Source organism: Capra hircus, chromosome 25 (genome assembly GCF_001704415.2).
Source record: "Capra hircus breed San Clemente chromosome 25, ASM170441v1, whole genome shotgun sequence".
Lineage (NCBI taxonomy): Eukaryota > Metazoa > Chordata > Mammalia > Artiodactyla > Bovidae > Capra > Capra hircus.
In genome coordinates this window covers 34533646-34556992 of record NC_030832.1, presented here as the reverse complement: position 1 = coordinate 34556992, position 23347 = coordinate 34533646, and the positions used below count along the sequence as shown (strand labels likewise).

At 36.6% G+C, this 23347-nt stretch overlaps 2 protein-coding genes and 2 pseudogenes across 2 annotated transcripts in view; 1 reads left to right on the top strand and 3 right to left on the bottom strand.

The window, feature by feature from the left end:
• Positions 1 to 23347, bottom strand: part of LOC102181832 (NADPH--cytochrome P450 reductase) — a gene marked incomplete in the record, with an annotated part of 1163480 nt that overhangs the window by 579858 nt on the left and 560275 nt on the right.
• LOC102186001 (putative olfactory receptor 4A4) lies at positions 4667 to 5584 on the bottom strand. The gene has a single exon (XM_005701443.1). The coding sequence runs from the start codon at positions 5582 to 5584 to the stop codon at positions 4667 to 4669; it is 918 nt and encodes a 305-aa protein (XP_005701500.1).
• LOC102191515 lies at positions 14996 to 21679 on the bottom strand (annotated as a pseudogene).
• On the top strand, positions 17443 to 18134 carry LOC102191229 (annotated as a pseudogene).

Genomic DNA, 23347 nt, shown 5'->3' with positions numbered 1-23347 from the left:
ATCAGCTTACTGAAACTGTGAATTAAAAGTAAATAACAGAGTCCTCTTTTTAAAGAGGAAAACCATAAAGCAAGATTTATGTGCTTTCTTTGGAGATGATTACAAAATTTTACTGAGCTTTCAATCAATCCTTCCCAATATGTGTTTTATTCTGGATAAGAAAAGAAATATTAAGACACAGTTCTCCTCAAAATAAATGTGTAGTGCCATGAAATCCTAAGTATGTTGTGTTAGGAAGTTTTTAAACTTTGCAAAATGACCCTAAAGCTTAGAAGAAGAGGATAGAAGGCCCACAGATTGAACATTCTAAGTGGTATAAAACCCGACATAATAAATGGAAAAGCTTCAAATTATTAATGAATTTAAATAGTAGACCAACTTTTTTCCTATTTTGGATTAGATATTTCTCCATCCCAAACAAAACTTAATTAAAGGTTGGTTAAAAAATTAAGCATTTTAAAATGTTGTTTTAAAAAAGTTAAACTTTAAAAGTATTTGGAAGCATGTGGAATTTTTCAAGTGATGTGATAGAAAAAATAAAATATTAAATAATATTAAAATGGCATCTTTATATTAAATACTCATTATAACAAACATTATATAACCAAGTAATATTTGTATAATATATATATGTGTGTGTGTGTGTATATATATATGTGTGTGTATGTGTTTATATATTTCATGTAGAAAGAGCTAATCAAATTTATCAGTAGAACAAGAATTCAAGTAATTGACAAGGTCTATAGAGTGAATTCTACATTCTATATATTGTGCAAGAAACAGAACACAAAGACAATTAGGTAACTTTTCCTGACTTCAGGGAGACTATGAAAAAATAATAAACATAGTCTTAATTAATAAGTAAAGAATGTTTACCTTGTCACTTGAAATGACTATACAGTTTTGAAAACTAAGTTTATGTCTTGGTCCATTTGGGCTATTCCCACAGAATACCATCGGTTGGATGATTTAAACAATAAACTTTTTTTCTTTTTTCCTGGCTTGGGGTATAAGAAAAGTGTTAGTCACTCAGCTCTGCCTGACTCTTTGTGACCCCATGGACTATGGCCCTCCAGGCTCCTCTGTTCATGGGGTTTCCCAGGTAAGAATACCAGAGTGCATAGCCATTTCCTTCTCCAGGGGATCTTCCTGACCAACCCATGTCACCTTCATTGCCAGGTGGATTCTTTATCATTTGAGCCACCAGGGAAGCCCTCAGAAGTCCAAGATTAAGAAGCTGGCTGATTTCATGTCTGATAAGGTTCCCTCCCTAGTTCATAGTGAAAGTGAAAGTCGCTCAGTCATGTCCAACTCTTTGTGACCCCACAGACTATGCAGTCCATGGAATTTTCCAGGCCAGAATACTCGAGTGGGTGGCCTTTCCCTTCTCCAGGGGATCTTCCCAACCCAGGGATCAAACACAGGTCTCCTGCATTGCAGGCAGATTATTCACCAGCTGAGCCACTAGGAAAGCCACCCCCCGCCCCCCCCCCCCAGTTGATAAGTAGCCATCTTTCTGCTGTGTCCTCATATGGCAGAAGGGTCAAGTGAGTTCTTAAGTTCTCTTTATGAGTGTATTAATCCCATTCATGAGGACTCCACCTTCATGACTCTAGTCATTTCTGAAAGGGCCCAACTTCAAATACTACCATATTGTATAGAATTTATTGTACAGAAATTAACTTATGATATCGGAAAAGGGCACACATTTGCAATCTATAGCAACATCGAAAGGTGGAGGAATAACAAATAAATTTTGGTAAATCCAAAAGCTTGTTATGATTTGGTGAATACTATTATATTATGTTTGAGAATACTTTGAGATAATATAAAATATCTCCATGTAACATATAAAAATCAGGATATGAGGTTTCTCATAAAGTGTGATTTAATAGTGTGTGGGTGTGTGCATGCTAAGTCTTGTCCAATGTTTTGCCAACCCATGGATTGTAGCCCGCCAGGTTCCTCTGACCATGGGATTTTCCAGGCAAGAACCCTGGAGTGAGTTACCACTTTTTTCTCCAGGATTTACTAGTGAAAATCACACATAACCACATAACCTTAGCTCCTCATAAGGCCAGACAAAGTAAGAGAGGCAGAATGTTTCTTTGACCACACACTTCAGATCATTTTGAAGCAAGTAGTATTTATTAATATTTGGGCTTCCCTGGTGGCTCAGTGGTAAAGAACCCAACTATCAACACAGAAGACAGGGGTTCAATCCCTGGGTTGAAAAGATCCCTTGCAGAAGTAAAGGGCAACCAACTCCAGTATTTTTGCCTGGGAAATCCCATGGATAAAGGAAACTGTCAGGCTACAGCTCATGGGGTTGCAAAAGAATTGGGAATGACTTAGAAACAAAACAACAAAAAAGCAAATATTTATTTCAAGCCTGATTCAGAGAGAAAGAGGATTTTATGAATAATGTCTCTGTGAAATAAATCAATATATTCTGGCCTTTTTATATCCTAGTAACCTGCATTTTAATAATAAGGGAGATAAGAATGACATATATTGCAAGCATCTTTATTTAAAAATGTATCACCAAAATATCTAGTATTGAGTTGTGTACTTCATGTCTGAAGCTCATGGATTATGCTAAATTTAAATATGAAAGATTCAACTTGGGTATCTCTAGAGGGCTATGGAAACTGACAAGAAAAAAATGATGATGGGAATACTGAAAAACAGCAGTTATCACCAGATATCTTAAACTATCTGAAAAATTAATAAATCACTTTTTTCCTTTTTATTTATTTATCTATTTTAATTGAAGGCTAATTACTTTACACTATTGTGGTGGTTTTTGCCATACATTCACATGAATCAGCAATGTGTGGACATGTGTTCCCCATCCTGAAACCCCTGCCCACTTCCCTCCCCATCCCATCCCTCAGGGTTATCCCAGTGCACCAGCTCTGAGCACCCTGTCTCATGCATCAAACCTGGACTGGCAATCTATTTCACATATGGTAATATACATGTTTCAATGCTATTCTCTAAAGTCATCCCACCCTCACCTTCTCTCACAGAGTCCAACAGTCTGTTATTTACATCTGTGTCTCTTTTGCTATCTTGCATATAGGGTCATCATTACCATCTTTCTAAATTCCATATATGTATATATGCGTTAATAGACTGTATTGGTGGTTTTCTTTCTGACTTACTTCGTTCTGTATAATAGGCTCCAGTTTCATCCACCTCATTAGAACTGATTCAAACGCATTCTTTTTAATGGCTGAGTAATGTTCCATAGTATATATGTACCACAGCTTTCTTTTTTTTTAATTTATTTATTTTAATTGGAGGTTAATTACTTTATAATATTGTATTGGTTTTGCCATATATCAACATGAATCCACCACAGATATACACGTGTTCCCCATCCTGAACCCCCCTCCCTCCTCCCTCGCCATACCATCCCTCTGGGTCATCTCGGTGCTTGTCCATTCATCTGCCAATGGACATCTAGGTTGCTTCCATGTCCTAGCTATTGTAAATAGTGCTGCAATGAACATTGGGGTACACGTGTCTCTTTCAATTCTGCTTTCCTCAGTGTGTATGCCCAGCAGTGAGATTGCTGGGTCATATGGCAGTACTATTTCCAGTCTTTTAAGGAATCTCCACACTGTTCTCCATAGTGGTTGTACTAGTTTCCATTCTCACCAACAGTGTAAAAAGGTTCCTTTTTCTCCACACCCTTTCCAGCATTTATTGTTTACAGACTTTTTGATAACAGCCATCCTGACTGGCATGAGATGGTACCTCATTGTGGTTTTAATTTGCATTTAATGAATTACTTTTATGAAAATGTAACTTATACCTGGTCTTTTTGAGGATATAGGATTATGCAATTAAGAGTATGATTAAGATTTGGTTATATTTCTGCATTAATATTTTGTTGATTTATTTTATAAATTTGGCTTCCTTACATTTAATACTTATAGCTCTGAATCACCATTCTACTTCAGTGTTAACATGCTAAGCAATATCAAAAACTAATATATGCAAGGTATAATGTAATTATAAAACTAAGATAGATACTTCAAAATTAATATAGGCTGTCTTTGTGTGCAGAGGAGTGAACAAAATTTCTATGTCATATTACTATTATTTTTCTGAAAAAAGTAATGAATCATAATAAAAATTATATTATTTGAGAGAAACTTGAGAAAACTTTACACCAACTAAAGTAAATTTACAGTATAAACTATACCTTAATTCATATATAGCACATACATTTATAGTCTTATAGAGATACTTTACACCTCTAAACTGTACATATTTTCATAAGAAAATGTGACAATCTTAAAAGTGTATTTGAAACAAAATATACACTTTGAACTAGGAAATTATGAAAATACTTAAAAGTGTATTTTGATCATTGGAAGTGTTCACATAATAAATGATTCCATCATGGCCAAGGTATTAACCCTAAGTAGTAATTTAATATTTCTTTGAGCCCCCTTTTTTGGGGTGGGGGCAAGAATACTGGAATGGGTTGCCATTCCCTTTTCCAGGAGATCTTCCTTACCCATGGATTGAACCCAGGTCTCCCGCACTGTAGGCAGACACTTCACCGTCTGAGCCACCTAAATAATCACATAAGACTTTCCTGTTAAAAGCAATTATTTATTGAAAATAGGTGATACATTTTCCTGCTGCCTCATTTTCTTTTTGTCGTCCAGAGCTTTTTCATGGCATTTTTCATCTCACCATTTCTCAGAGTATAGATGAGCGGGTTCAACATAGGGGTGATAATGCTGTAAAACAGAGTCAACGATTTATCAACGGACAAGGTAGAAGGAGGTCTGATATACATAAAAATACAGGGCACAAAGAAGAGGACCACAACAGTAATTTGGGAGCCACAGGTGGACAAGGCTTTGCGTCTCCCTACCTGACCACGATTCTTCAGGGAGCGCAGAATGACCCCATAGGAGATGAGTAAGAGAGAAAAGATGATCACACATATTGCCCCATCATTGGTAAGTACTATAATGGCAGTAACCTGGGTGTCAGTGCAAGCAAGTTTTAACAAGGGGTACATGTCACACATAAAGTGGTCAATGACATTGGGGCCACAGAAGGGAAGATTGTAGACAAAGAGAGGATGAAATACACCATGTAAAAACCCACCAGTCCAGGTCAACAGCAGCAACAGAACACACACTCGCTTATTCATGATGGTCAAATAATGCAAAGGTTTGCAGATGGCCACATAGCGGTCATAAGCCATGACCACCAGGAGGAATATATCAGCACCACCAAAAAAGTGCCAAATAAAAAGCTGGGTCATGCAAGCCTGGAAGGAAATGGTTTTCCTTCCATACAGTAAGTCTATAATCATATTTGGTGTGACTGTAGTAGAATAAATAGCATCCATAAATGATAAGCAGCCAAGAAAGAAGTACATAGGGGTATCCAGGATTGGGCTGACCACCACAGTCAGGACAATAAGTAGGTTGCCCACCATGGTCACGATATAAATGAACAAGAACATGACAAATAATATTTTCCGGCCCTGGATGCTTTGAGTGAGCCCCAAAAGGACAAATTCAGTTACATTGTTCCTTTGTTCCATAGGTGCTTCTGCCTGTATTATTTCAGAGTTCAGGTCAAAATTACCTGTAAATAAAATTGTTATTAGTGAATCCTGAAGTCTTAAGATACTTTACTAATATATTTAATCAGTGAGAATTATAGTTTATTATGATCCAATACTTCCAGATATTGTAATAGAATGCTGAGTAATATATTGCCCTGAACCTCAAAAGTCTTAAAGAGCAGCAAGTAATTAAAATACGTATGTGAGAAAAGAACACATTATTAAGTAAATGAGTTGCTACAGTCTCTTTCCATTTAGAAGTTGATTAAATTGTATATTTAATTAATATGTTATATACAAATATATGTTGATTAAAGCTTTAATTAAAAAGTAAAGCGATTTTTAAAAAATTTCGCTTTCTATTTATTAGGGAGGTGATTTCAATTCTAGCAGAGGAAGAATCTTAGCCAATCATTGGAATTTCAGATAGATACATTTGAGAATTTCAGATTTCTTTTAAGGACTTAGGAAAAGACACAATAGCACCAATTGACAAAATAAACTGGAAAAAGATTCACATTGTATGGAATAAACATAGATTTAATACATAAAACATAATTATATCTAAGCAGTTTGCAAGTAAAAGTGTAAATTAAAATGTAAACATATATTTAAAGGAATAATGCATCTAAGTGGCCAACACACATAAAGGAATTCTGAAACTTACTTGCGAAGAGAAAAGTAGGAATTGAAGTAATGTCTTACTGGCCACAGTATCATCTTGAGTTTTGAAATGCCACTGAATCAAGGTCTACAGATGCTACAGTTCAGCAAACAATGTAGAATATAGTAATTGAACCATCATCAGGTTTACAGATATCTCATGAAGATATCCCCAAATAATTACACTTAAATTTAATTTCTAAGAAAACTTCATGTTAGAGAAAGAAATTTAGTCCAGAGCATTAGAAGGTGAAAATATCTAAAAAGAATATTACAAAACAGAATCAACTGTCACATATTTTAGTAATCACAACTAAACTAGATTTCTAACATGGCTGATTATGAAAATCACCAAATAAAACTCTTACTAGTCTAAATTGTCACAACACCAATATATTCTTGAAAATAGAAAACCTAGAGCAGAACCTTGTATAGAAACACAGTTATTGGGTTACCTGCATAAGAAGACAGCCATTCGATCCCTGTTCTGGGCTCTGATATTTTCTCCTTTTTGTCATAACGGATGCCAGCTCTGTGAACACAAAGAGCCACATGCATGCATCATCACTCTGCTTTGTACTGTTTTTATGTGGTCAATTCTTTCCATGTTAGCAAGAAATCAACTCATCTCAGTCATTCAGAAAAGCATTATCTTTCAAATTGCTTGGCTTTTCAAAATGATTGTGAATGTCCTGTTACCCAAAGAACTTGATTGTTGAATAGAGACCCAAAATATTTGCTGTTGGCAGAATTTGTCTCAAACACCAACAAATATGAAATCAACATTTTATTAGAGATAAAACTGGAAATTATTTACAAATTGTTTAAATAAAAATTTTTCTGTACAATATTTTGTACCAATCAAAGTGAAATAGTGAAATAATCTGAATAGCATATCAATTCTTAATTAATTTTAAAATACTCTTCATTGTTGAACTTTGGGTTTTCTGAAGAATGAAGAATAATTTCATAATACATACATCGTTATGATTTGAGCCCACTATTTAAATTCTCAAAAGTCTGTCATGTGAGGTGAGGAAAAAGGCCCATAAATACCTTTTCTATTTTGAAATAGGGCACATATTATTGAGTTATTCAATTGGTGCATCTCCAAGGATAAGTCTTGTCTAATTAAATTCATTGGGACCTTAAACATGATTTTGATGGTGCACCCTTTACCTCCAGAGATGCCACCAGTATAATCAGCATGTAGAACAGGACTTAAAGAGCCCTGTCCCCTTGGGGAAAAGCTATAAAGAACAGCTTGATGTCATTTCACCAAGAGAGAACTGTCCATCTCTGCAAAAAATATGTAAACTTTCTTTTTTAAAAAATGACCTAAAAATAGGCAAAATTATTCAAGTTTAAGCTTTGTCTTTGAAAATCATATCCGACTTGAAATGCAGAAGATAATGGATGACAATATCAGAAGAAGTCATTTAAAAGTTGTTTTAAATGTAGATAGGTTTTTTTTTTCACATAGTTTGTCAACATAGCTTCAGATAGGCAAGTTGAGGGAGTCTATGTTAATATGGAACTGGGGAAATAGAAATTTGGGGGACTATTATCCCTTTCATCTCAAAGTGCTCATGAGCCTTCCCCAAGGTAGAGAATATACTATTCTGTGTCCTAATTGCAATACAGTTCAAAAGACTTAAGTCTATGCATATATACAATGCATTATATGTTACCATTAAACAAGAAGCATATAATAAAAATAAAAGTTTCTGATTGTTTATAAATTAAACCCCAGGTTACAATTTAGTTCTCAGTCATTCTCTTTGTCAGTCTCTCTCTCTGCCTCCCTTATTTCTCTTTTGCTCTCTCTCTCTCCGTGAGTTCAGTTGCTCAGTTGTGTCTGACTCTTTGCAACCCCATGGACTGCAGTATTCTAGGTTTCCCTGTCAATCACCAACTCCCAGAGAGTGTTCAAACTGATGTCCAAGTCAGTTATGCCATCCAACCATCTCATTCTTTATTGTTACTATCTCTTACCTTCGATTTTTCCCAGCATCAGGGTCTTTTCGAATGAGTGGATTCTTCATATCAGGTGGCCAAAGTATTGATGTTTTCAGGAGAATAGGTTTATAATCTTCAGTATTCTACTCTCAGAATTCTGTTTTAGATGAAGACACTCAACTTCATCTCCTCAACTCAGAGACTGGACCAGGATTTTTGGTGGTACAGCTCTGTTTCACAACATGGAAATTCTTTAAAAAATAGTCAACCAGAAAACTCCTAGACAGAAATCAAATTGTTCATTTACCATCTCTCAGTGATCACTGTCAGCTTCCCCTGACATATAGTGACTTGAAAATAATTGTCCTATTTTTCTTCACTGTTTCTTATTATTCAGTGACTATACAAGAATATTTATAAGAATTCTAGTCATGGTTTCAAATAGTTGAAAATAACCAAAATAACTCTTAATTGAGAAAGGGAAAACCAAACTGGGATGCATGCTTGAAATGGAATACTATTTACTAATAAATGAGTGAGCTATTCATAGATAAAATAATATGCATAAATATCTGATGCATGGTACCAAGAAGAAGTCGAATTAAAGGGTTGTATGGTCGACAAAATCTTATAATAGAAAATGCAGGAAATTCACCAAAACTGTTAAAACTAATAAAAAAATATACAAACAAGGCTGCAGGATACAAAGTCAATATAGAAAATTTAGTTGCATTTACATGTATGAATAATGAACTACCCAAAAAAGAAATTAAGATATTAATCTTATTTCTGCTAGCAATAGTAAGAATAAAATAGATAAGAATAAATTTATTATAAACAGTACTGCGATGAACACTGGGGTACAAGTGTCTCTTTCAATTCTGATTTCCTCAGTGTGTATGACCAGCAGTGGGATTGCTGGGTCATACGGCCGTTCTATTTCCAGTTTTTTAAGGAATAGCCGCACGGTTCTCCATAGTGGCTGAACTAGTTTGCATTCCCACCAACAGTGAAAGAAGGTTCCGTTTTCTCCACATCCTCTCCAGCATTTATTGCTTGTAGACTTTTGGATAGCAGCCATTCTGACTGGCGTGAAATGGTACCTCATTGTGGTTTTGATTTGCATTTCTCTGATAATGACTGATATTGAGCATCTTTTCATGTGTTTGTTAGCCATCTGTATGCCTTCTTTGAAGAAATGTCTGTTTAAGTTCTTTGGCCCATTTTTTGATTGGGTCGTTTATTTTTTTGGAATTGAGCTGCAGGAGTTTCTTGTATATATTTTTTAGATTAATTCTTTGTCAGCTGCTTCATTTGCTATTATTTTCTCCCATTCTGAAGGCTGTCTTTTCACCTTGCTTATAGTTTCCTTTGTTGTGCAGAAGCAATCGAGATGTCCATCATCAGACAAATGGATAAGAAAGCTGTGGTACATATACACAATAGTATTATTCAGCCATTAAAAAGTATACATTTGAATCAGTTCTAATGAGGTGAATGAAACTGGAGCCTATTATACAGAGTGAAGTAAGCCAGAAAGAAAAACACCAATACAGTACACTAACACATATATATGGAATTTAGAAAGATGGTAACAATAACCTTATATGTGAGACAGCAAAAGAGACACAGATGTCTAGAACAATCTTTTGGACTCTGTGGGAGAGGGCGAGGGTGGGATGATTTGGGAGAATGATATTGAAACATGTATAATATTATATGTGAAATGAATCGCCAGTCTAGGTTCTGTGCATGGTACAGGATGCTCGGGGCTGGTGCACTGGGATGACCAAGAGGGATGGTATGAGGAGGAAGGTGGGAGGGGGGTTCAGGATAGGGAACACGTGTGCACCCATGGCAGATTCACGTTGATGTATGACAAAACCAATACAATATTGTAAAGTAATTAGGCTCCAATTAAAATAAATAAATTTATATTAAAAAATAAATTTAACCAAGAAGGTGAAAGATTTGTAAACTGACAATTATATGAAAAACAACCAAAAAAAAAAAAAAAACTGTGGAAACTTCTTAAAGAGGTTGGAATACCAGCCCACCTTATCTTGAGAAATCTGTATGCAGGCCAGGAAGCAACATTTAGAACTGGACATGGAACAATAGGCTGGTTCCAAATTGGGAAAGGAGTACGTCAAGTCTGTATATTGTCACCTTACTTGTATGCAGGGTATTTTGTGTGAAATGCTGGACTGGGTGAAACACAAGCTGGAATCAAGGTTGCCAGGAGAAATATAAATAACCTCAGATACGCAGATGAAACCACACTTACAGCAGAAATAGAAGAAGAACTAAAGAGCCTTTTGAAGAAAATGAAAGAAGAGAGTGGAATAACTGGCTTAAAACTTAACATTCAAAATGGGGGAACAATGGAAACAGTGACAGATTAATTTTCTTGGGCTCAAATATCACTGCTAATGGTGACTGCAGCCATGAAATTATGACACTTCCTCCTTGGGAGAAAAACTATGACAAACCAGGACAGCATATTAAAAAGCAGAGACATTACTTTGCCAACAAAGGTCTGTTTAGTCAAAGTTATGGGTTTTTAGTTAGATTTAATTAGACAAATGTAAAAATATTTCTACATGGCCAAAAACATTCTGCACAGCATAAATACATCAAAAACAAATCAAAAACTGAAATACTAATATTGACAATTCCACTTACATAGTGAATGGGATAATTTCCATCAGTTCAGATCAGTTCAGTCACTCAGTTGTGTTTGACTCTTTGCGACCCCATTGATTGCAGCACACCAGGCCTCCCATCTCCCAAGCTCCATCACCAACTCTTGGAGCTTGCTCAAACTCATGTCCTTTGAGGCTGTGATGCCATCCAACCATCTTATCCTCCATCATCCCCTTCTCCTCCTGTCTTCAATCTTTCCCAGTGTCAAGGTCTTTTCAGATGATGAGTTATTTGCATCAGATGGCCAAAGTATTGGAGTTTCAGCTTTAGCATCAGTCCTTCTAATGAATATTCAGGACTGATTTCCTTTAGAATGGACTGGTTGGATCTCCTTGCAGTCCAAGGGACTCTCAAGAGCCTTCTTCAACACCACAGTTCAAAAGAATCAGTTCTTTGGCACTCAGCTTTCTTTATAGTCCATCTCTCACATCCATACATGACTAATGGAAAAACCATAGTTTTAACTAGACGGACCTTTGTTGGCAAAGTAATGTCTCTCCTTTTTAATATGCTGTCTAGGTTGGTCATAGCTTTCCTTCCAAGGTGCAAGCATCTTTTAATTTCATGGCTGCGATCACCATCTGCAGTGATTTTGGAGCCCTAGAAAATAAAGTATCTCACTGTTTCCACCATTTCCTCATTTATTTACCACGAAGTGATGGGACCAGATGCCATGATCTTAGATTTTTGAATGTTGAGTTTCAAGCCAACTTTTTCACTCTCCTCTTTCACTTTCATTAAGAGGCTCTTTTGTTTTTCTTCACTTTCTGCCATAAGGGTGGTGTCATCTATGTATCTGAGGTTATTGATATTTCTCCTGGCAATCTTATTTTCAGCTTGCACTTCACCCAGCCTGGCATTTTGCATGATTTTCTCTTCATATAATTTAAATAAGCAGAGTGACAATATACACCCTTGATGTACTCCTTTCATGATTTGGAACCAGTCTGTTGTTGCTAATTTCCTTAGGATATAATTAAATCATTAAGATCAATTTGGAAAATATCAGGAATGGAAATAAAATGTGATATTCATTCATAAGCAGTACATGAAAATGAATACAAACCACTTTAAACACGTGAATAGATGTCCAAATTCAGTTACATATATTTTTATAATTAAAGTATGCAAATGAAACACAATTTTTTAATCTGATTTTCAAATACCACAAGTGTTTTCCAATGTTTTATAAGAATGTGGTCAAACAATTTTTCAGAATTAGAGAAGTAGTGAGTGTGATAACATTCATGGATAGCATTTTAGCAATAACTACCAACATAAATGATGGCACTAGTGGTAAAGAACCTACCTGCCAATGCTGGAGGCATAAGAGCCACGGTTTCCACCCCTGGGTCAGGAAGATCCGCTGGGGAAGTGTGTGGCCACCCATTCCTGTGTTCTTGCTTGTCTTGCTCCTCCAGGCCCATGCATAGAGGAGCCTGGTGGAGGACTACAGTCCTTATAGCATCAGAGAGTCAGACATGACTGAGCCAACAGCCTGCACGCATGAACATAAACATTGCAGACATATATACCAGTTAAGTCAACAAGTCGACTTGTAAGATTCATACTTACAAAATATTAAAAGGCCTGTATTGAAAAACCTGAAGAGGACTTAATACCTAGATTTTAGTGTGTCTTTATGAAGAAGTTGGGCTTCCCTGGTGCCTCAGCTGGTAAAGAATGTATCTGCAATGTGGGAGACCTGGGTTCGATCCCTAGGTTGGGAAGATCCCTTGGAGAAAGGAATGTCTACCCACTCCAGTATTCTGGCTTGGAGAATTCCATGGACTGTAGAGTCCAGAGGGTCAAAAATGTCAGACACGATCCAGTATAAAGAAGTTAAGCAGGATGGTGAAACTAAAATGACTTAGATCTATATAGACTGGCATATCTATATTGAATATCTTCGAGAGACTGAGAAGATAAATACAAAATTTATACAGAGCTAAGTCAACACATTCGTATATGAAAATATGCCTGTATTTGCAAAATTATTATTTGAAGAATCTCAGAAACAGTGTACAGTGACTGAATCCAGGGGAACTGAGAGGTATTGCGTGTGGAGTTGGCAAGAGGTGTATTATACATTATTACAGTTTGCTTGGCTTCTATTTTTAATACTTCTTAAAATACTCAGCTGTTTAACAAGTGGTGCTGGGAAAACTTGTAAAAGAATGAAACTAGATCACTTTCTAACACCACACACAAAAATAAACTCAAAATGGATTAAAGATCTAAATGTAAGACCAGAAATTATAAAACTCCTAGAGGAGAACATAGGCAAAACACTATCCAGCATAAATCACAGCAGGATCCTCTATGATCCACCTCCCAGAATACTGGAAATAAAAGCAAAAATAAACAAATGGGATCTAATTAAAATTAAAAGCTTCTGCACAACAAAGGAAACTATAAGCAAGGTGAAAGGACAGCCTTCTGTAAGGGAGAAAATAATAGCAAATGAAGCAACTGACAAACAACTAATCTCAAAAATATACAAGCAACTTGTGCAGCTCAGTTCCAGAAAAATAAATGACCCAATCAAACAATGGGCCAAAGAACTAAACAGACATTTCTCCAAAGAAGACCTACGGATGGTTAACAAACACATGAAAAGATGTTCAATATCATTCATTATCAGAGAAAAGCAAATCAAGACCACAATGAGGTATCATTTCACACCAGTCAGAATGGCTGCGATCCAAAAGTCTATAAGCAATAAATGCTGGAGAGGGTGTGGAGAAAAGGGAACCCTCCTACACTGTTGGTGGGAATGCAAACTAGTACAGCCACTATGGAGAACAGTGTGGAGATTCCTTAAAAAACTACAAATAGAACTGCCTTATGACCCAGCAATCCTACTGCTGGGCATACACACTGAGAAAACCAGAATTGAAAGAGACACATGTACCCCAATGTTCATCGCAGCACTGTTCATAATAGCCAGGACATGGAGGCAACCTAGATGTCCATCAGCAGATGAGTGGATAAGAAAGCTGTGGTACATATACACTATGGAGTATTACTCAGCCATTAAAAAGAATACATTTGAATCAGTTCTCATGAGATGGATGAAACTGGAGCCGATTATATAGAGTGAAGTAAGCCAGAAAGAAAAACACCAATACAGTATACTAACACATATATATGGAATTTAGAAAGATGGTAATGATGACCCTGTATGCGAGACAGCAAAAGAGACACAGATGTAAAGAACAGACTTTTGGACTCTGTGGGAGAGGGAGAGGATGGAATGATTTGGGAGCATGGCACTGAAACATGTTTACTATCATGTAAGAAACAAATCGCTAGTCTAGGTTCGATACAGGATACAGGATGTTTGGGGCTAGTGCACTGGGATGACCCAGAGAGATGATATGGGGAGGGTGGTGGGAGGGGATTCAGGGTTGGAAACTCATGTACACCTGTGATCGATTCATGTCTATGTATGGCAAAACCAATATAGTATTGTAAAGTAAAAAAATAAAATTTAAATTTAAAAAAATAAATAAAGAAAAAAGAAAAAGAAAAAAATAATAAATAAAAAATAAAAAGCAAAAAAATTCATCATATTTAAATTATTTAAAAATTAAATTATCATATTTATTTATATGTATAAAGCAAATGGCATCGAATAGATGATGATCTATACAGAATTAAATTTTTAACAAGTACAATTAGATAATATACAAAATTCTGATGTGAAATAAAACTAACAATGAGAAAGCAATAAAAGCAAAATTGGATGTAAGTTTAAAAATAGTGTAATTGCGTAAAACTTTGATTAACTGATTTACTACATAATTTTCATTGCTCTCTATTGTAAATGGAAACAGCTTTCTATTTTAAATGTCCCACCTATTTAGACCCAGTGGTACACAAGATGTTATACAGTTTACATATGAGCAAAGAAATTGCCAATGAAAGCATGAATGTGTAGTTCATTCCTTATTTATAATTAACTTAATTCCTTGAGATAAGAGGAAAAATTTAATCAGATTTATGAAGACTTTTACTTTCTGGAGGATTGGCCCTCTTGCTAAGTTACTGAATTCATTATGGGTAATGAACTAATTTGATTTGATCTGCTATTTTTCTCCAGAGATTCTTCATAGCATTAGTCATCTCAGAATTTCTTAGACTGTAGATTCATGGATTCAGCATGGGGGTTATGACTGTATAGAACACACTCAATGATTTGTCAATTGGGAAGGTTGTCACTGGTCTTAAATATATGAAAATACAGGGAACAAAGCAGACAACCACAGTGATGTGAGAACCACAGGTCTGGAGGGCTTTCCGCCTCCCTTCTTGACTCAGGTTCTTCAGAGTGCAGGATGACTCCATAGAGGACAAGTAAGAGCAGAAAGATGATAAAGCAGATCAGACCTCCATTGGCCAGCACTATGATGCCAATGACATAGGTGTCAGTACAGACGAGTTTCAATAAGGGGTACATGTCACGCATAAAGTGATCAATGACATTGGGGCCACAGAATGGGAGCTCATAAACATTACTAAGTTGAATTACTGAGTGCAGAAAACCTCCAACGCAGGACACCACCAGCATCACAACACACACCCTCTGCCTCATGATCACCAAATAATTCAAAGGCTTTCAGATAGCCTGTCTGATAGCTGTCGTAGGCCATGACCAGCAGAAATTATCTATAAACATCTGAGTCATACAAGATTCAAAGGTTATGATATTTTCCCCAAAGAGTAAGTCTGAAATCAGCCTGAGGGTTATACAAGAGGAATAAGCGGCATCCATAAATAATAAGCTGGCAAGAAAAAGATACAGCGGTGAGTTCAGGGTCTTACTGACAGGTATAGTCACAATAATGAGAAGGTTGCCCACGACTGTCAAAATGTAGAAAAGAAAGTTCAGTTCAGTTCAGTTGCTCAGTCATGTCCGACTCTTTGCGACCCCATGAATCTCAGCACGCCAGGCCTCCCTGTCCATCACCAACTCCCGGAGTTCACTCAGATTCATGTCCATCGAGTCAGTGATGCCATCCAGCCATCTCATCCTCTGTTGTCGCCTTCTCCTCCTGACCCCAATCCCTCCGAGCATCAGAGTCTTTTCCAATGAGTCAACTCTTTGCATGAGGTGGCCAAAGTACTGGAGTTTCAGCTTTAGCATCATTCCTTCCAAAGAAATCCCAGGGCTGATCTGAGTGGACTGGTTGGATCTCCTTGCAGTCCAAGGGACTCTCAAGAGTCTTCTCCAACACCACAGCTCAAAAGCATCAATTCTTCAGCGCTCAGCTTTCTTCACACTCCAACTCTTGCATCTATACATGACCACTGGAAAAGCCATAGCCTTGACTAGACGAACTTTAGTCGGCAAAGTAATGTCTCTGCTTTTGAATATGCTATCTAGGTTGGTCATAACTTTTCTTCCAAGGAGTAAGTGTCTTTTAATTTCATGGCTGCAGTCACCATCTGCAGTGATTTTGGAGCCCCCCCCAAATAAAGTCTGCCACTGTTTCCACTGTTTCTCCATATATTTCCCATGAAGTGACGGGACTGGATGTCATGATCTTCGTTTTCTGAATGTTGAGATTTAAGCCAACTTTTTCACTCTCCTCTTTTACTTTCATCAAGAAGCTTTTTAGTTCCTCTTCACTTTCTGCCATAAGGGTGGTGTCATCTGCATATCTGAGGTTATTGATATTTCTCCTGGAAATCTTGATTCCAGCTTGTGTTTCTTCCAGTCCAGCATTTCTCATGATGTCCTCTGCATAGAAGTTAAATAAGCAGGGTGATAATATACAGCCTTGACGTCCTCCTTTTCCTATTTGGAACCAGTCTTTCGTTCCATGTCCAGTTCAAACTATTGCTTCTTGACCTGCATACAGATTTCTCAAGAGGCAGGTCAGGCGGTCTGATATTCCTACCTGTCTCAGAATTTTCCACAGTTTATTGTGATCCACACAGTCAAAGGATTTGGCATAGTCAATAAAGCAGAAATAGATGTTTTTCTGGAACTCTCTTGATTTTTCCATGATCTAGCGGATGTTGGCAATTTGATCTCTGGTTCCTCTGCCTTTTCTAAAACCAGCTGGTACATCAGGAAGTTCACGGTTCACGTATTCCTGAAGCCTGGCTTGGAGAATTTTGAGCATTACTTTACTAGCGTGTGAGATGAGTGCAATTGTGTGGTAGTTTGAGCATTCTTTGGCATTGCCTTTCTTTGGGATTGGAATGAAAACAGACCTTTTCCAGTCCCGTGGCCCCTGCTGAGTTTTTCAAATTTTTCGGCATATTGAGTGCTACATCTAACTGCATTCAGCTGGTTCATCTCAAATGTTGATTCTTCTCTAATTAAATCTTTTGTACCTTCCTCATAATTTTGAGAGTTGACTCTTTACTTCCAGAGATGCCACGAAGATAATCACTATGTAGAACATGACTTACAGATCCCTGTCCTCTGGGGGAACTATTATCTTAAGAAACTAGAAGACAAAAAGCAAAATAAATCCAGAGACCCTTGTAGAATGGAAATAATAAATAGAAAACAGAAGTCACAGAAGTAAAAGTAATTGAAAAACTGAGAAAATACATAAGACCAAGAGTTAGTTATTTGAAAATTTAATAAAACTGATTACACCCTAGCAAAACAGACTAAGAAAAATTAGAACAAATTCCCAGTGTCAAGAATAAAGACGGTGGGGTTCTTGTGCTCGCTGCTGGGGTCGGAGGCCAGAGTGAGTGTCTCGCGGCCGGAGAAGGAGGATGGTGGTGGAGTTGCGGTTACCCGGGAGGGAATTAAGACAGAGCCAGAGAAGCCATCAATCCAGACCTGCCCGCTGCTCCTGCGCGGCTTCACCAAGGACAATGGCCACCACCACCACATGGATGAGTTCTCCTGCAGAAACGTGCCTTCTGCAAGCTGCAAATCTACACTTGGATGGATGCAACCTTTAAATAATTGACTAGTTTGGTAAAAGGAGTCTACCCAGAAGCCAGATTAAAAGGCACACCCTTCAATTTTGCAGTTGTCTTTACAGATCTTAAAAGTCCTGGCTATCGAGTAAAGAAAATTGGCAGCACCATGTCTGGGAGACAGGGGACTGATGACTCCATGACCCTATAGTCACAGAATTTCCAGATGGGAGACTACCTGGACATAGCGATCACCCCTGCACATCGGGCACCGCCTCCTTCAGGGTGCATGAGGCCCCATTAAATTGTACTTACTCTTCCCAGTCAATTGTGTAAAATAAACTTTCACTTCTTCCTCCCCTCCTTATTGCCATTAAGCCTTTAAACTCTGTAAACAAATTGTAATGCATCTATTTAGAAATTAGATTTGGCTTTGCTATGGTATGAATATTAATAGAAAGTCCATATGTTTCAAGTTCTGTAACATATGAAAAGTGCTCTTAGCATTCTATGTAAAACTGTAGAATTAAATATATCTTGCAATCACCCTGAATGTGAAAGTTAATGGGGCCCGGGTTCCGGGTTTAATATAGTACTGGTTGTTTAGGCTAAAGAATGGAGTTGGTATGTTTCAGCCCAAATGGGGAAGAACAAGAAAGCCATATTGTATTAAATGGAACAGGGATTTGTCACCTACCTAGATGCCGTATGGACTTGAGAAGAGGACCTGTGGGAATGAGGGGGTGCAGCTGCAGTGTTTGGAAACAGTCTGAGCTGACACAAGTTGAAGAATCTATCTGTGTTTAAAGAGAGTGGTCTGCCTGAATCAAGGCATGATGACAAGTTAGAGAAAAGTTGCCACAGTGAGGACTTCATATACTTTGAAAATAGGGAGAATAGAGCATTTTGAGGCAGGGAGTAGGATAGAGGAACAAGGATTAGAACTCAGGAAAAGGATAGAAAGATTTTCCTTGAAGATCTGAAAATGCAGGGAGAAGGAAAGAGGACCCTTCAGAGCAAGAGAAAGGTTGGGGATGAGGTCAGGTTGAGTATGCAGAGATGTCCACACACACTCTTCAGTGCTAGGGCTGACTCATGTCTGATTTGAGGCAGTATACAGAGTGGTTAAAATCAAATGGACTGAACATTTAAATCCTGGTTACACTAGGAGCACCTTGGACAAGTTACCTGAGTCTGTTTTTGTCTAAAATTTGTAAAATAGAAGTGACAGCACACAGGACTGTGAAGACTAATAACAAAGTTAGACGTAAAGTAGGACTTTTAGAAAACATAAACTGTTTGTGTGCCATCTTTCCACAGAACAGTTACAGTCTCAGTGTGCAGTGTGTGATTAAGCCCTATTACCTTCAGTCTGTTCCACAGAAAACTTTAAAAGTGTGTATCCCCAAATTGTGACTGTTGATAGTGGCAGTCACTACAGAACTGAATGCATTTGGTAAAAAATTGCAGGAAGTAAATTCAAAGGACAAACAATGCATTGTGAAAATTATATAATAATACTCTGTAAAAATGGAAAACAAAAAAGTTCCTGATTGAAATAATAGACACTCCAAAAATATCATTAAAGCTGCTATTTATAATATCAGCAAGAAAACCTAAATTCACAAAGAAACATACTAGATCTGTATGAACATAATAGAAAACAAGTAGAAAGACATATCCAGTTTGTGGATAAGAATTCTCAGTTCTCCAAGAAAAGATATAATTTTTTTAAAGCAAATCTCATGGACAATACTAACTAAATTTAGTTTTTCTTAGATTGGCTTATTGAATTTTAATTGTAAAATATAAATATGTAAGAGTAGACATCACTTTGATAAGGAATAATAATGAAGGAGTCATAGGCCTATCATGTAACAAAATGTATCTTAAATTAAATGAAATTACATCATATGATACATGGCACAAGAATAAAGGGATCAATGGATGATAATAGAGGCCTAAATTGGATTCAACTACATGCTATCTTTTGGAATATAAAACGAGAATATCAAAGCATGGACAAAAATAATTATGCATGTACAAAAATGGTCATCTAGAAAAAAATAGTTAAAATATAATACATGTATATGTATGGCTGAGTATCTTGGCTATTCAGCTGAAACTATCACAACACTGTTAATTTCTTGTACCCCAATATAAAATAAAAGATTCAAAAGAAGCAAAAAAAAAAAAAAAGTAGTACCCACCCAGGGGGCTTCCCAGGTGGCTCAGTGTTAAAGAGTCCACCTGCCAATGCGGAGACACAGAAGATTCAGGTTCAAGTTTGACCTCTAGTCTGGGAAGATCTCCTGGAGTAGGAAGTGGCAATCCACTCTAGTATTCTTGTCTGGAGAATTCCATGGACAGAGGATCTTGGCTGGGTACGGTCCATGAGATTGCAAAAAGTCTAAAATGAAAAGTGCTCAGTGAACCACTGAGCACACATTCAATGTCTACTTTACTTCTTACAACAAAATACAGATGATTTTAAAAGATACGAAATAGCAAAAACAAAGAAAAAATGTTGGAGAATAAGGAACAATATTGTAGCATCATCAAAATAGGAAAATTCTAAGCAAGGTGTAGTTCCAAGGGAAATACTGATAAGATTTACCTATGTAAATGTAAAAGTATTTCTATGTGACCAAATATTCTGCACTGAATAAGTACATCAAAAACAAATCACAATCTGGAAATTCAATAATTCTACATAGATGATAAATGGGATAATTTCTATAATATGTAATTGTCATAAAATCAATATGGAAAATATCAGCAATCAAATAAAATATGAAAAATTCACTAATAAGCAATTCATGTAAAAGGAATATAGATCAATTTAAACACTTGAATAGATACCCAAATTCAATTAACTTGAATATTTATAAATAAAGTGAAAGTGAAGTCGCTCAGTCATGTCCGACTCTTTGCGACCCTGTGGACTGTAACCTACAAGGCTCCTCCGTCCATGGGATTCTCCAGGCAAGAATACTGGAGTGGGTTACCATTTCCTTCTCCAGGGAATCTTCCCGACCCAGGAATTGAACCCGGGTCTCCCAACTTGCAGGCAGATACTTTAACCTCTGAGCCACTAGAGAAGCCCATAAATAAAGTAGATAAGTGAAATATAAAAACTGCTACCCATGAGCTTGTACCAAATCCACACTCCCCTAATTCTGAAAAATACATTTGAAGACATTCTGAACAATCAGCATTTGATAAATATTTGTGGTATCCGATATCTGAGTAAAGAGCCACAACTAAGATGCCAATGACACAGGTGTCAGTACAGACCAGTTTCAATAAGGGGTGCCTATCACACGTAAAGTGATCAATGATACTGGGGCAACAGAATGGGAGCCAAAAAATAGTGCTAATTTGAATAATTGAGTGGAAATGTCTCCAACACAGGACACCACCAGAAGCATAACACACACCCTTTGCCTCATGATCATCAAGTAATGCAAGGCTTACAGAGGGCCACAAAGCAGTCATAGGCCATTGCTAACAGAAGGAAGACCTCTGATAAACCAAAAAAGTGCTCTATGAACAGCTGGGTCATGCATGATTCAAAGGATATGGTATTTTCCCAAAATAATTAGTCTGAAATTAATCTGGGCACAAAAGGAGATGAATAATCTACATCCATAATTAATAAGAAAGTAAGGGAAAAGTACATCAGCGAATTCAGTGTCCTACTGACCATCATATCAAAATAATGAACAGGATGTCCACCACAATCAAAATGTAGAAGAGCAAGAATATAACAGAAAAGGACTTTCTGCTCCTTTGGGTTCCGTGTGAGTCCCGGGAGGTAAAATAATTTACATTGTTCCTTGGTTCCATCTAGTCTGGACAGTAGCTGACCTCACATATTAGAAGCAGCTTACCTAGAAAACAAGGAGGACACATTTAAATTCACCATAAGCTTTCTATTTGTCCATTCAATTAAAAAATGTGCAGACAGAATCCATTTTTGTCCAGTAGTTCATAGAAATATACCCAAGTTGCAAAAGTCATAGCTCCCTTCCCTCAGTGATATCACACAAAATGAAGGATCAGAAAATTCCAGACCAACTAATAGGTGCCATGAGAAGGATATTCACATAATGCTAAATATCACAGAGTAGGAATATATTAATCAAACTAGAATAAGAGAAGGCTTTCCAGAAGAAGCAATGATTTAGCTGAACTTTAAAGAAAAAATGAGAGTACAGGATAAAATAGGATGGAAATTCCAGGAAAATACATATCATTTATAATGTCATAATAGTGCAACACTTTAGATCCACTTAAACTAACATACTCCCTGTTAGTAAATCAAACTATGAATAGAAGGTCACTGCCCTGTATTGTCTCAGAATGACCTGGAATTTCTTTCTTAGAGTGTCAAGGAAAAGATTCCTCCTTCTCCTGATCAATGAATAGCGAATCAGTTCAATTTTGTAGACTTTATCTCTACCCTCACTTTAACATATAAAACACTTCCACTTTTAGACATCTATAGTTGGATATCAGTTTAGCACATATAACAAAAAAATAAAATTTTCCATAATATAAAAGGTGTTCCCCATATTTTAAATTGCACCATCTTCAATGTAATTGCTCACCAAAAAAAATAATAATAATTAATAAATAAATGAAACACATCTTGTTATTCACTCCCTTTTTTCTATCATATTATTTCCTGATAGCTATGGAATACTGGGTTTCCTCAGTTGGCTCAACAGTAAAAAATCCATCTTCAATGCAAAACACAGGAGATGCAAGTTCAACTCCTGGGTCAGGAAGATCCCCTGGAAGAGTATATGTCTACCCACTTTAGTATTCTTGCCTGGAGAATCTTATAAGCAGAAGAGCCTGGCAGGCTATAGTCCATAGGGTTGTAAAGAGTCAAACATGACTGAAATGATTGAGTATGCATACACTTGTATGGAATACTGTCGTCTCTACTTTCAAAGTATATAACATAGTTTTGATCATTTCCTTCCTGGCCCAGGGAAGTAATTTCCTGCCAAGTCTCTCAACTTTCTTTTGGACGCCAGCAATTTATTCTCCAGAAACAGCTCAAATTATACTCTTTAACTCTTGTTCTGATTACCACTAAACAACTCAAAACACTTATTCCAACCATGCTATCATAATTTAATACATACCAATTAATATTTATAGTAACAAGTACTGTAATCACCTTTACCTTTTTTCCAGTTGAAGAAGCTTTATCTAAGAATAGCTTATAATTTTCCAAGGGCCCAAATTTTTAAGTGATAGTAATAGAATTGGAACCTAAATTTGATGTGTTTCAAAATGATTTAATTTATTCCAAAATAAAGTCCATAATCGTGAATCATAATTCCCACCATTTAATATTAGTCTTACATTGGGGGAAACGTGTTCACAATCAGAAGGAAAGTTTTAAAATCACTTATAAATGCCTGATTTTGTTTTCCTTATCCAATATGTGATGGAGGCCAAAAGGTTGCAATATTGTCTGAAGGTATATTTGATTTAATT